This window comes from Cryptomeria japonica, chromosome 7 (genome assembly GCF_030272615.1).
Source record: "Cryptomeria japonica chromosome 7, Sugi_1.0, whole genome shotgun sequence".
NCBI lineage: Eukaryota > Viridiplantae > Streptophyta > Pinopsida > Cupressales > Cupressaceae > Cryptomeria > Cryptomeria japonica.
Window position 1 is genome coordinate 401,870,312 of NC_081411.1, and position 13,743 is coordinate 401,884,054.

Below are 13,743 nucleotides of genomic sequence, written 5' to 3' on the forward strand. Positions count from 1 at the left end.
TTATGCCAGTTGTAGGTTTGCTTTTGCACACTACAAAGCCTTTGAAAAGAAATAAATATCATCATGTGTCCGTGCTACATATATATTTTGTTAATGCACATATGCACTAGTTGCAAATGCCATGTGAATATCATAAATAATATTGTAACTATAGCTTTTATAATCAAAAGTTTGTTGAATACAAATAGACTTAAGCAGGTTATGATATTTCAGCACAAGCTTAAAGAATACATAAAGATGAGAATTAAAGCATGCAGAATGCAGGACGATCTGCATACATCTCTTAGAGGACCAAATAAAGGGAGGCGAACTTGAAAGGCATAAAGATTAAGAGCTTAAAAGACTACATGAAGCTTTGAATCAAAGAAATACATCAAATTTGAATCAAGCAACAAATCAAAGTTTATTGTAAAGCTTAAAGAGAATATAAAATTAAATCAAACTCAACAATTATGAAATTTGAATGTTATAATGCTTTTTGTAAAAGCTTGAAGAATACATAAATATTCAAGTTGAAGCTTCACTTAGTAATTAAAGATTTGAGTTGTAACTTACAAAATGAATAAAATTCAACTCAAAAGCCTGAAGAATACAATGAAAACTTGAAGAAATTCAGCTTTAAATACATGAACCTGATACTTTATGAGGTTGGAAGGGAACAAAGAAAGCTTTGATCAGCTTTTGCTGACAATCCTGTGTGCAAGCCAATCAGTAATATCTTTGCGCACAATTGCAATATTATCATCGGGCTCCCCAAACAGAAGAGAATGCCACATCCCCTCATAGATCTTGAGAGTCTTGTCCTTGCTCTTCGCCTTCTCATACAACTCTCTGCTAACAGATGGATCTGTCACCACATCAGTATCACCATGGAGAACAATAAATGGTAACTCAACATTATGAAACTGTTTATTGACATAATCAGTCACTCTCAACAGCTCCAAGACAGTTCCCAGCCTGGGCTTCCCCAGATACCTGCCAGATAAAGGTATAAAATGTTTGCAAATCTTTATAAAACTGTTGGTAAAATTATTTCTCAAAAAAAGAAATATTATAGGCTAATTCTAAGTGAATATTTTTCTGAGAATTCTACTTTCTTCTTTGAGGTTGGAGTGAAGCACCTCTTCACTCCACTTGAATTAACAATGTTGACTCCTTGTTAAGAGAGTATGGAATTAGATTGGTGCTCTCTTTTAAAGTTAATTTTTTTGCTGCAATTGATGGTGCTGACTTGCAAGTGAATTAATAATTGGTTAGTGTCTGCAATGTTCACAATGTTTTTGTTGTGTTACTCTTATGGTACAGACTGGTTTAGGGCTTATCTGAACTTCTCCATAAGTCATCTCTAAACACACTCATTCTGCTTCTCAACTTTTGAATATGAATAGTTTTGAATTCAAAAGCACTTTAATGTCAAGAAAATGTAATATTAAAAGGGTAGTGTTGTGACCTTATCACACATCACCCCCTTGCAAATGGGGACCCCCTCTTTTTGCCAGTAGTCCTAGGTCTCAGGCAGTTTAGTTGCGGTCAGGTCCTTCTGTTGAATGGAATAAAGTCAGTTCAGCTCTCAATGCTTTGGTGACAAGCGATTTAGGATGATCATTTCATTTGATCATCACCATGCAAATTTCAAGTTATAGGATAGGAATGTTGAGTTTGTGTGGATAACAGTCAGTTGAGGTAAAATGTTTGGTGAGAGGCAATCAAGGCATAAGCGATGATGAAGGTGCCGTGTTGATGGTGATGTTACCATGATAAATGGAAATGGGAGCTCTTGAAAAAAATGAAGTGCGTGCTACAACCAGCAAAATGGAACAAGTCAGGTCACTGCCACTTAGCCTCTCAATCCACGGACTGTCTCCACTACTTCTAGTTAAGGCCAAAAGTCTGACCAGGTTGCACTTCCACTTGAGTTCTGAAACCCCGGCCTACCTTGATGACTTCCTGTGGCACCCAAAAAGTCTGGCCAGGTTGCACTTCCAGTTGGCTATCAAAAGCCTGGCTTAGATGAGCAAACGCTTAGTCGTTACTTCCATTTGCTGAGATCAACGCTTGGTCGAGTTGAACACTTAATGATTTTGAAGGATAATGTTGAATAAGGCTGGTAAAGCCTACCTAGCATGAATGAGGATGCCTTGAACGATTCATTAAACAAATGATGTTGATGTCGCATGGAAGTCACCACTTCCAGCAGCCCCTAAAAGCCTGGCTTGCTTAGCATGATTTCCACTTACCCTCAATATCCCCAGTTTGTCCTGAAGTCACTTGCAGTTGCTAGCAAAATCCACAGCCAGCCTCAGACTATTTCCACTTGACACCAAAAAGTCCATCCTAAGGACATGATAAGATGATAATGCTGCTAAAGACGAGGTTGCTTTCATGAAGAAAGGTACAAACGATTTTAATGTTTGATCAAACAGGCGATTAAAGATGATGAAAGAAAACATAAAGGCAAGAAGGGAAGTCGTTACTTCCAGCTGGGGCTCAAATCCTCGGCCAAACATGTTACTGCCAGTGCTTATTCTCGATCAAGCACAGGATATGAACAAGAGAAGAACAAAGAGATAGAAAACAACTAGATTGATATTGAGATCACTAACTTGGGAGACCTAATGAAGCCTGTCATGGCCTACTACACAAGAAGATGGGTTGATATTCAAACGAACAAGTTGAAGAATCAAAATGCACATTTACCATTTGACATGATGGGAGATCCAAATCCATCCAACAAGGAAACAAAGAGCATGAGCAAGAGTGCCACTTAGTCAACTTCGTCCAAAGATTCCATGAGGAAAGGAAGTCATGAAGAAGGATCAAGACAGAAAAGACATAAACTGAGTTCAAGCCATCCTTCCACTAGCATCTCATCTATACATAAAGTTGCAATGAACCAGGTAGCTGCCAATGAAAGTCAACCACCCAAGGGAAGCACTCCGTGAGCTATGAATGAATCCATGAAATCAACAATACAAGACAATCGATCTGAAAGGGTAGACAAAGGAAAGCAACTTCAAGTACAAGACACTCCAGCAGTACAAGAGCAAGCAAGTAACAAGGCATCAGAAGATGAGTATGTGAAGATAATAGACGAAGATGACGATGATGAGACAACTTCTCCACCCTAGGTAGATCAACAACAAGTCGGTGCAAGTAGAGAAAGAACAATCTACTATCCCAGCATGACTTAGGGAGAGAATGGCTAACGAAGTAATAGTTGCGGAAGAAGAGCCAGTAGATGATTTGGACAGCTTCTTGAATAGAATTGGCAAGATAGTTGAGAAGAAGAAAGCTACCAAGCTTTCCAAGATCACAAAAGACAATGCAGGATCCCAAGTTATACAGATAGATACCCCAAGAGTAAACAAACCAGAAGATGAAATCACTATCAATGACTACGACTTGGAAACAATTGAGTTAGATGCTATCAACACTGAATAGGCAATGGAAGATTTGAATGATTCAGTGAAGACAATCCAAGATAGATTAAAGATTGAACTACAAAACAGTAAGAAGCTGGAAAGAGAATTAAATGCCTTAAAGAATTAAGTACAGCAACTCAGGAATCCAATAATGCAAGCTGACCCTCCAAGCATGCCTCCATCATTGCTTCCGCCAGACTCAGTTGATGATTTGGAAGAGATGGGGAATAATCCTCAAGTGTTGAAGAATTGGATAGATAGTTCCTTCACCAAGGTAAATACGTTTGTGGAAGAGCTAGTAAATATATTTGAGAGAGTTTTTGTTGTACTTGATAGGACTAGTAAGAACCCATGACTGCTTATGATGTTTTCACTTACACTAAAGATTTCACCATCCAGAGACTACCACTATTGATGAACATAACCCGACAAACCTTGGTGAATGTTGGGAGTGCTGGAGGAAGGGCAATCATACGTTTGAAGATATCATCAATGGTTGCACCCAAATTGAAAATGCAACTAGCGTAATACATGATAAGATTGTGGCAGCAGCTGAAACGATACTTGGAAAGGAGATGAAGGAAGAAGTTCACATAGTAGTTGACCAATTGATAGAGTAAAATATATCTTCTTCGGGGCAGCTAGATCACTTTCAGAGAGACAACTAGAAGATATTCAGTCATTCATGACAGTAGCTGGTAAGATCAAGGACTTCAAGCCTGAGTGGGAGAAGATTTTTGTTACTGCCTTAGCTGAGTTGGACTTCATGGAGGATCAGTTGAAAGTGATGCCTAATGTTCCGGTGGACGAGCTTGACTGCATCATGTCTAGATTCATTGAATTTAATTCTAACTAAGGAAAAAGGCAAGGGGAACAAACTTTTGGAGAAAAGTTTGTTATGATCCCATGTGGTGTCAATTTTTCTCATTGGTGGATTATTCCTCATAGTTTGTGCCTAAAAGATGTTATCTTCTCATTGGCCAATATTTAATGTTTTGCAATAATTAAGTATTTTGTTGTAATAAACCCTAACTAGGGTTTAGGTGGCATGATCTTGGCCCTTGATTTTAGAACAATCTTGGCCACTCATTTGTATTGAGAACACTATATAAGCTCAAATCATTTCATTTGTAAGAGCCAGTTAGAAGAAATTTTGAAGAATTGTTGCTTTCATGCTGCCAGAGATTATAAGACTTATTGTGTTTGGAGTATTTGCATGTTTCTTCATCCTCTTAAAAGAGAAAATCAAAAAAAAAAGATAGAATAGATTTGCTTAAGTATTTTAGATGAATGGAAGATCTTTGTGCATGATTGATGGTGAAACTTGTAGGTTCATACTACTAGTATTTTGTTGATTGTGAAGTATCTTGTGTGGTCAACTGAATTCCTTTGTCTAAGCATAACTTCGATTGCTACTTGCTCATTGATATGCGTCCTCTTGATGGTGACTATGTCGTTGTGTTAATTTTAAGTAATCAGATGTTAAACTAACCAATTACTATAATCAGACTGTGAATAAACAGTAATAGTAATAAAACACAAAACACAAGACACCAATACCCTGGGAAAACCTCCCTCTTGGAGGTGAAAAACCCAGCCTTAAATATGATATGTATTATCTCAATGATAGGCAATTACAACATAGCAGACTTATCTCTGATTACTGTCCAAACAGCAAGTTGGCAAGGTGATGAAGGATGCAGCCCTAATCAACAGTAGATGACCAAAGGAGAAGATCAGCAGCAGATGCCTACAATAGGCTGGAGCAGAATTGCAGAAGATCTTGACAACTTCGCCCAACAATATCCTTGACTGAGTTCGCACAAGTGAAGAGTTCGCTAAAATGTAGAAGAGCAGATTGCATTTGCTAAGAATGATTGTGTAAATGACTTCATCTTGAAGTGGATTATATATCATCCTTTTGGCAGTAAACATCCTTAAGTCGGCTTGCAAGATATTTAATTAATGTTTTGTTGTCATCATACATTTTCCCACATTTGGTATTTGGGTCCAGCCCAATAGCCTTTCCACGTTACATCTAAGCCCAGCCCAATAGCATAGTTAATTGTTTCCCACGTTACATTTGGGTCCAGCCCAATAACAAATTAATTGAGCATTGATTGAGATAATACATATGAATTTTGATTGTCATTTGACAACATCAAAATTCAATAATCAGATATCCGAACTTAGCTAACATTTTCAACAGTTGGTAGTGATTTGAATATCATATGCTTACCTTAGAAGATTGCACTAGCTTTGTGGAGTTGTTTCTTGTATGTCAAAGCAAAGCTTATTTGAATTTCACTAGAAATCGTCCATCGTCCTTGCATTCCTAGCATTAGTTTTACCATTCCTTAACTCTTAATCCTTTTGCACTTTTTTTTAATCAATCATTAGTAGTAGTAAGTAAAGAGCTTCATTGCATATCATTCAAAAGACTAGATTCATAAAACATTCCTTGTGATCAAAAGATTCATCTCCTAATGAACAACTATGTAAGTCCCCTTAAAAACGGCAAACACATCAACCATTGAAGCTATCCACACTTGAAGACCTGACATATATAAACCTTGGAGTCATCTCCAGTGATCTTTCCATTCAGCATTTGAGAAGATATTGTTCAAGAGAGGATAGAGTATTCAATACTTTATTCTGTGTTCCAAATGTCATAAAACTCACATCAAGATCTTTCCATTCAGCATTTGAGAAGATATTGTTCAAGAGAGGATAGAGTATTCAATACTTTATTCTGTGTTCCAAATGTCATAAAACTCACATCAACAAGTAGTTTGAGCCAATGTCCAGACGTAAGGTGTGCATTCAATTTTTTAACATTAGATGTGAAAAGGATATTTCAATAATCAGAACAAGAACATAAACATATTGCTTTTGATGGCATGATTTATTCAAAGTAAAAGCAAACACAAAATAGTCACAAACATAGCCTCTTGAAAAAGCCCATGATAAACAGAGACAGACCATTAATATATTTTCTCTACAAAGTTTTCTTGTTTACCACCATGTTGCAAAATGAAATGCTTCAAACGGGGCAGAACTCTGTTACACAGGGATGCATCCCAAGGGTTTTCTGCATGTGTCCCCATACTGGGACGTCTCAGGGATGTGGACAGTTTGGGGACTTTCCTCAAGTCTTGCACTCTAAACAATACATGCTTTGAGCAATTTATTGAGATTTAAATGAAGGTATATAGCCCCCGTTAATGGTGTTAGGAAGGTTTATCTTCCTACTTGTCCCCCAGATAATATTGTTTGTGAAAAGCCAGAGGAAGGTTGGATTAAGGTAAACTTTGACAAGGCTTCAAGAGGAAACTCAGGGCTTAGTGTAGCTGGATGCATTGTTAGGGATCATGAAGGCAAAGTCCTCAATGAGAGAAGTGTGCATTTGGGGGTGATAACGAATAATGAAGCAGAATTTAGAGCAGCATTAATGGGCCTGAAATGTGGAAGAGAAATTGGAGCATTGAAGATTCATTTAGAAGGGAATTCATTATTGACGATCAATGCAAATTACACAAAATTTTATCCCTAACTGGAAACTGCATAGGTGATCAAGACCAATTAGGGAAGTCATCAATATGCTCAAGGACTACAAAATTACCTGCGTTTATCGGGAGGGCAATCAGGATGTGGACAAGCTTGCAAAGGTTGCCACTGAGGTGGACAGTGGACCCAATTTGTCTGATGTGGCAGAGGGTGGGATGATCCAGGTCAAGCAGATGATGTCAAATGGCGAGCGATTGATCTCACTCACATGCTGGCTAGGTACGTATTCCGATTGGGGCTCGATGTAATAAGTGGGTATTATTTAGAAAATATGGCAGAAAGCGTGGCAGGAAGGGAGATGAGGTGGGCAGCGAAGATTGTGTCAACTAAGCTAAGCTACGGATAATCTTGGCATCACTCGTGGTTGGTGGAGTGACAGTACCGCATATCATTAATCTAGGATGGGAAGGTACATGATTTGTGGCACCATTTTCATTGGATGATGGACCACATTATTGTCGGAGGTGGGCAGGAGTTTTATAGGGATGAGAAGGTTTTCTTTACACAATTGACAGAAAAAGTTTAGGATTGCTGCCATGGATATTCCAGTAAGGCTGAGGTGCAGGAAACAGTAAATGCCGCTTCTGGGTGATGTTTCTAAGACAGGATTAAAGCAAGTCTTCAATTTTGGGCACGGGGTGGTAATTCATGCTATCCAAAGGATATTGGGTGACAATTTCCTGGCATCGAGCATCGCTATAGGGTTAACACAACCATCTCTACGATGTTTGTGGCGAGCCTTTTGGACACAGGTGACAAGAAGGAGATGGTGGGTGCACTGTGCAGGAAGCTGATCAAGAAAAGCTATCTAGGCAAGCTTGATGACATCTTGGCAAATGTGGACAAAGGAAAAATGAGTATTGACATCTACAAATGACCAAATATTTGATATAGTTTAATGTGTCTGTCAAATTCAGGCAACTAAAAGTAAACAGAAAAAGCTCCCCGTGCTTGCCAACTTCTGATAATCAAAAAACTGATGGAATAAGTTCTTGGTTGTCTAATAAAATGTTAATGATCATTCTACTATTGGCAAACAGAAATAATCTTATAATATTGAAGTCTATAAATGACCACTTCAGGTGTGTTCATGTATCCATAAACATTCGGGTAACTCCAAGTCAATAGAAAAAACATATGGCACATCCCCAGTGGACTATAAAAGAAAATAACTATCAAAGATTGTTCACTCATTATATGTGAACATGTCAAATAGCTAACTAAAATATTACACGACAGTGTGATCATTCACCAGTAGAGTCCATAGCATCAGTCACAGTACCAATTTGAAAAATGTTCCCCGGGCAGATTCAAATAACGTCACTGCCAGAATGGCTTCAGCTAAGGGGTCCCAGTTTTATATTCCTTTCCCTGACAGAAATATTTTTCTTAACCAGAGTTTATGTCCCCAAAATTCTATTTCTCTACCATTGAAAATTGTGTTTTTTATATACACGTGCTCTGCAGTAGTCTATGCAAGCGTGTGAAAGGGCTAAAATTTAAGCTATGAGCTCAGGAACGGGTAAAGAGGTTTGGTAAATAGATTTGGCTATAAAAAAATGGGATTAGGTTTGTCCATAGTACATACAAAAATCATAAACATATAGATAGTTTAACCTAAAAATAGAAATTAATTTCTTAAATATATATTAACAAATTTAAAATTTTATTTTAGATTTAACAATATTATATTAAAATGTAAATAATTCTTCTTAGGAAAGGAAGGTGGTGGTGGATAGGATCTACAGCAAATTGATGATGTGGAAGGGAAGATAGCTTTCCTTCACGAGAAGGATCATTCTCATTAAACCTGCTCTATTTGCGACCCCGATTTACATAATGTCAATCTTCCACATTCCTCAAAGTTGCAAAGGCAATCTCGAATCTGCAACGCACGTTCTAGTAGAGTGTGATAGTGGAATTGAGAAAATACAATCTTATAATCTGGTCAAAAGCGCACACCCATAAAGAGGAAGGTGTTTTAGGTTTTCAATATTGCAAGTTGATGAATAAAGCACTTAGGACGAATTAATTTAGAGAATGTGTGCAGAAAAAGATAGATTGTGGATTAGGATGCTTCAAAGCAGATACTTGGGCAATGTTTTGGTGGAAGCTTTTCTTCCTTCACAGCTAGTTCCAGGGGGTTTAAAGGTGTGCAACTTCTAGAAAAGTTTCAGAAATTACATTTGCTTTGCAGCCCAGTTTCTAACAATCAGTTTGTGTGTCAATAAAAGATGATTATGGTCTGGAAAATGAAGTGTTTCCTCAAAGCTCATGCATGCTCACAATCAATCCAGGAGGCATCTTTTTTTCGCAAACAACTGTGTTTCTGTTGATGTTGCAGCATAATCATGAGCAAATACGAGTAGAGGGCAAATACGAGTAGAGGGTTGCGCCAATCATTTGCTGTTGCACCAGGCCAGTCAAAAAATGAAGAGAAAATAAAAATAGAAACACTGTCTTTCCTGCCAGTTAGTTCTGGACACGCCCCAGTTCATGCATGATGGATCTGACTCCTTATGCCCACACCCTATGAGTTTCCACAGGTGAATCAACCTGGACTCTGAATTGATAACACAGACTTAAAAATGATCAAGACTAATGCTGCAGCTCAAAATGCAGGCTGCATTATTTACAGCTTTGAATGTTAATTCAGAAAATTTGAAGAGATGGAATGTATTTTAAGAGCAGCAAACGGCAAGAATATCTTCAGTTAAAAAATAATAAGCATTCGGCAAATTCTAAGAAAATCAATCACAGCCTCAATGTCAACACTTCCACCAACAACATCCTAGAAAAAATTCAAATTAACAATCTGATGGGTCCAGATCCACAGCCATGTGCTCTTTGGCTGCCACTTGGACCCCTGGCTCAAAAAAGGATCACCCCTTAGCCCAAGAAACTCCATCCTTGGAAACTGCAAGCAGGATTAACTTGATATCTTCAAGCATCTGTGCTCTTTGCCTGCCACTTGGACCCCTGGCTCAAGAAAGTATCGCCTCTTAGCCCCAAAAACTCCATCCTTGTAAGCTGCAAGCAGGATTACCAAACTTGATATCTCCAGCGTTTGCACGAAATGACACACTGGCCATCCATGTACAGAGCCGAATCCTGCAAGTGGCCAGTTCAGTGTGCTTCCTCAATAGCGAAAGAAACTCCCTTCACAAATCTGCCAACTCCACCTGTATGCAGTGGAGCTCATCATTCAATTTGATCATCCACTTCTTCTGAATTCTCACAGTGGAGAACATTATTCTCACCAGGCAGAATGCAACTGATTTGCCATTCCTTAGTCTCTGAATCTAGAGTCCTGATACCCCAATTTGTTGATAAAATCTTCCACGACAGAGCCTTGAACGCAGAGGGCTCCTGTACTGTTCAGCCATCAACCACCAAGATTTCCTCAATGAATTTTAATGCGGCAACATCAAGAATTATAAAGGTTCTATGCGGATGGTGATCTAAAACAACTTCACCACTGGGTGAATCCCTAGATGGGTGAACATGCTGCATCCAGATTGTGCTCTCAACTGCCTCATAAAAACTGCCTGCTCCATCCACACTGGGCAAGTAACAAGGAAACTGCTTCAAGCAGCAATTCTCACAATTCAAAGAGTGCTAAGAGAAAAAGTATAAACATGTCATTAAGAGCAATAATTAAAGCATGTGGGAGTCTCCCATTCATAAGCCTGCTAATGCTTTCAAATCAACTATATCCACATAATTCAAAGTGAGAGGGATGCAGAAACTGGAAGCAATCATTTTTTGTGGAATGAGGAATGCTTGCAAGAAGTAGAATTGAGAGGTTCTTCCAATCCTCCAAGAGATTACTGAATTTAAATGAAAGGGGAAACTAATTGATGTCAAGGACAGTGTTGAGCCTTCAAAATTTCAAAGAGTTTGACAAGACCACCAATAACAACAACCTGGGAATCCCCTTGAGCAATCAGCTCTTTACAATCTAAAGAAAAGGCCATCTTGAGGACCTCCGGCACCACCAGCACTTTTTCATTGTTATTTATTTTAGCTCCTAGAAAGAAGGAATCAAGACGTAAAAAGAGGTCTAAAGGAGAGCACACCTCAGGCCTTGCTCCACTTGAGTCCAGGTTTCCTCTAGAAGCACCATTGAAATTCAATTTTAAAAAGCCTTCAAGAGGCAGGTTGCATGAATCAATGAATCATTCAGAGCATTTACAGATTACCCCATTAACAGAGGATTATGTAGGTCATAGTTACTAATATATATGGAAAGTATATCCTACTTATTGGAGGCAAAAAGTAGGGTAGTATACTATTTTATTATTTTTATATCACTTTTAACACTTTTAATTTTAAAATTCTACTCTCTCCATCTTGCCAATATTACAAAACTATTTTAAATTATTACTAATTTTTAAACATATTTTACAGACAAATATGGGATTTGCACAATCGTTGAGAATGTGAAACCGTATGTGGTTATTTTCGTTGACGTTTTGAATCATATTCCCTATTCTATCATCAAAATAAGCAAATCATTTTTACTAGTTTACTTAGAACCGAGATATATGTTTTGTGAGGGCCCATTTGCGATCCTCTTCTGACAAACTTAATACTTTTCTTAAAAAGTCCAAATGAAGAATGTAAGTTCCATTTAAAAAGGGTGAAATTAAGTCAAACAAAAAAAAGGCCCAGAATAAACAGTGTAAAGCTAGACCACTGGTTCCAATTTGCCCAAATGCTTGGGGGAGACTGCAGTTAAAGTCCGGATCGCACCAGGGAAATTAAGTGCATTGATCACAAAAATAAATTCATCACTAAATCGGAATTCAAATACACGGATTTTAAAAGTGATAATAACAAATTGACCCCTAACCCTAAAAACGACAGTTTTTTTTCCCTTTTTCGAAGATGCAAAATACGCTTTTTTAAAAAACTGGCTAGCGTTTGACCCGAACAAAGATATGCCAGTTGGTCTAGGAGCAGGGCGCTGCAGTTAATCGCAGTTTTTGCAAAAGCCAGGATTTGACCGGACCAAAGAGGCGCCAGCTGATCCAGAGGCAGGAAGATCGAGTTAATATCGTTTTATTCCCGTTAAATGCTTCTATGAATTTTCTCAGATATTCTCATTGAAGAATGAAATTGCCAAAAGAAATTATAAATAAAAGTGTCTCAAGTGGGACTGTCAATTTTAATTTATCCAGATGTTACCGAGAGACCACAGTTAAGATTGGGCTCTACTCCAGAGCCCAGGCGGATCGCCACTAGGGAAATCGTGCGCCTTGAAAAAATTCAGGTCTCTAGTAAATAGTGTTTTTGGGGTCAGGGTTTATACAAAAATGGATCATTCATTCATTCATTAAAAAATATTCTTTTCCTTAAAAATAAAGCAATTAACCAGAAATAAATAGCCCTCACCTGTGAGGATTCCCTCTGCCCAGAATCCTCTTATCGGGAACTTTGACGGCCTTTTCGACCAAATCTTCTGTAGGAACAATTGGCAGAGTGGGCATAAGCGAGGCTAAAAAAGTAAGGAAAGTGGCGACAGGCCAGGATGGCCTCACATTGTCGGAGATTTTACACATGGGCGCCACCAAAATCGCGCCGCTCCAGTTTGCCTGGGGCTGGGCCAAATGAATGAGAAGGCAAATGGCAGCGCCCATGGATTCGCCAAACAGGAATTTCGGAACGTTCGTGTCTCTGTAAATGGAATCAAAATACGCAATGCAGTCGTTGACCACGTGATCAACATTGGGGACAAAACCTTTGAGGCCATCGGATTGACCGTGACCAGGGAGATCGATGGCTGCGGCTGCACAGCCCATTTGCGCGAAGAAAATGGCGTTGTTCTGGAATGTCCAGCTGATGTCGTTTCCGTAGCCGTGGATCATGCATATTATGGCGCTGGGAGAGCCCTTTAGCGGAGCCCATGTTCGTGCGAAAAGTGAAATACCTCGCGGAGATTCGAACCTGAATTTAGTACCAGTTATGCCTTGCCTGGCGTAGTATTCCTCTTCTGTAATGTCTCCCCAGGGGGTTTTTGGAGACGCCATTTTTATCTTTCCCTCTACAGTATATACCACCTTTCCACAGGCACATTGTTTATTTTCAGCCTGTCGATAATTATTCTTGTCGGCGTCCCCCCCATTGTTGACTTTGCGGACGAAGCAACTGCGTATTCAAGTGCTGGAAGTCGGAAGTTAGCCGTAACTTGTTTATATGTCAAACGGCTAACTGAATTCTAACTGCCCCTACACGGTTAAACTATTGTCTACAGGATAGGAGTTTAAGAATTATAAAAAAACTGTATTTTGATTTTTAATTTAATTAATAAAGATTAAAAAATAGTGTCAAAGATGCATCTTGATTTTGGGTAGATATTGTTTCATAAAGGGCAATGGAATTTGAGAATGTTGGAAGAGTTCGTTGTAAAAAAATTTAAATAATTTTAGAAGGGAATAAGAGGGTCATGTTCTAGCAAGTATGTGTTGTGTGTTTTTAATTGAGTTGTTTAGATGAATGAATGAAATTAATGACATTCAAGAGATCAAAGAGTCTAAGAGATCAAGAATTGAGGCTTCAAATTATCATTAGACTTCTTTCAATAGAATGTAGAAATGTAAAAAAGAGGCATTCAAAGAAGTAGAAGTGGAGTATTATATTCGTAGGAAAGTGTGAGTGGAACACCAATGCATTAGAAGCAAGAATTGGTAACATATGCTACAATAAGATTTTACAAGTTGTGACAACACAATGACATTTGAGCAATAGAAAA

General features: G+C 38.4%; 1 protein-coding gene across 3 annotated transcripts; it reads right to left on the minus strand.

Moving 5' to 3' along the window:
- Window positions 1-425: 425 nt before the first annotated feature.
- On the minus strand, window positions 426-13,161 carry LOC131062315 (caffeoylshikimate esterase). Of its 3 annotated transcripts, none has more exons than XM_057995950.2 (2): window positions 12,387-13,156; window positions 426-975 (listed from the first exon to the last, which is right to left on the minus strand). In XM_057995950.2, exons 1-2 carry the CDS (start codon window positions 13,019-13,021, stop codon window positions 675-677), a joined length of 936 nt encoding a protein of 311 aa, XP_057851933.2. In that variant the 5' UTR covers window positions 13,022-13,156; the 3' UTR covers window positions 426-674. The 3 variants fall into 3 exon arrangements, with proteins under 3 accessions (XP_057851933.2, XP_057851934.1, XP_057851935.1); XM_057995951.2 differs by lacking the exon at window positions 426-975 and adding an exon at window positions 9,667-10,551 and having other exon boundaries at window positions 12,387-13,161; XM_057995952.2 differs by lacking the exon at window positions 426-975 and adding an exon at window positions 9,667-10,571 and having other exon boundaries at window positions 12,387-13,160.
- Window positions 13,162-13,743: the final 582 nt, after the last annotated feature.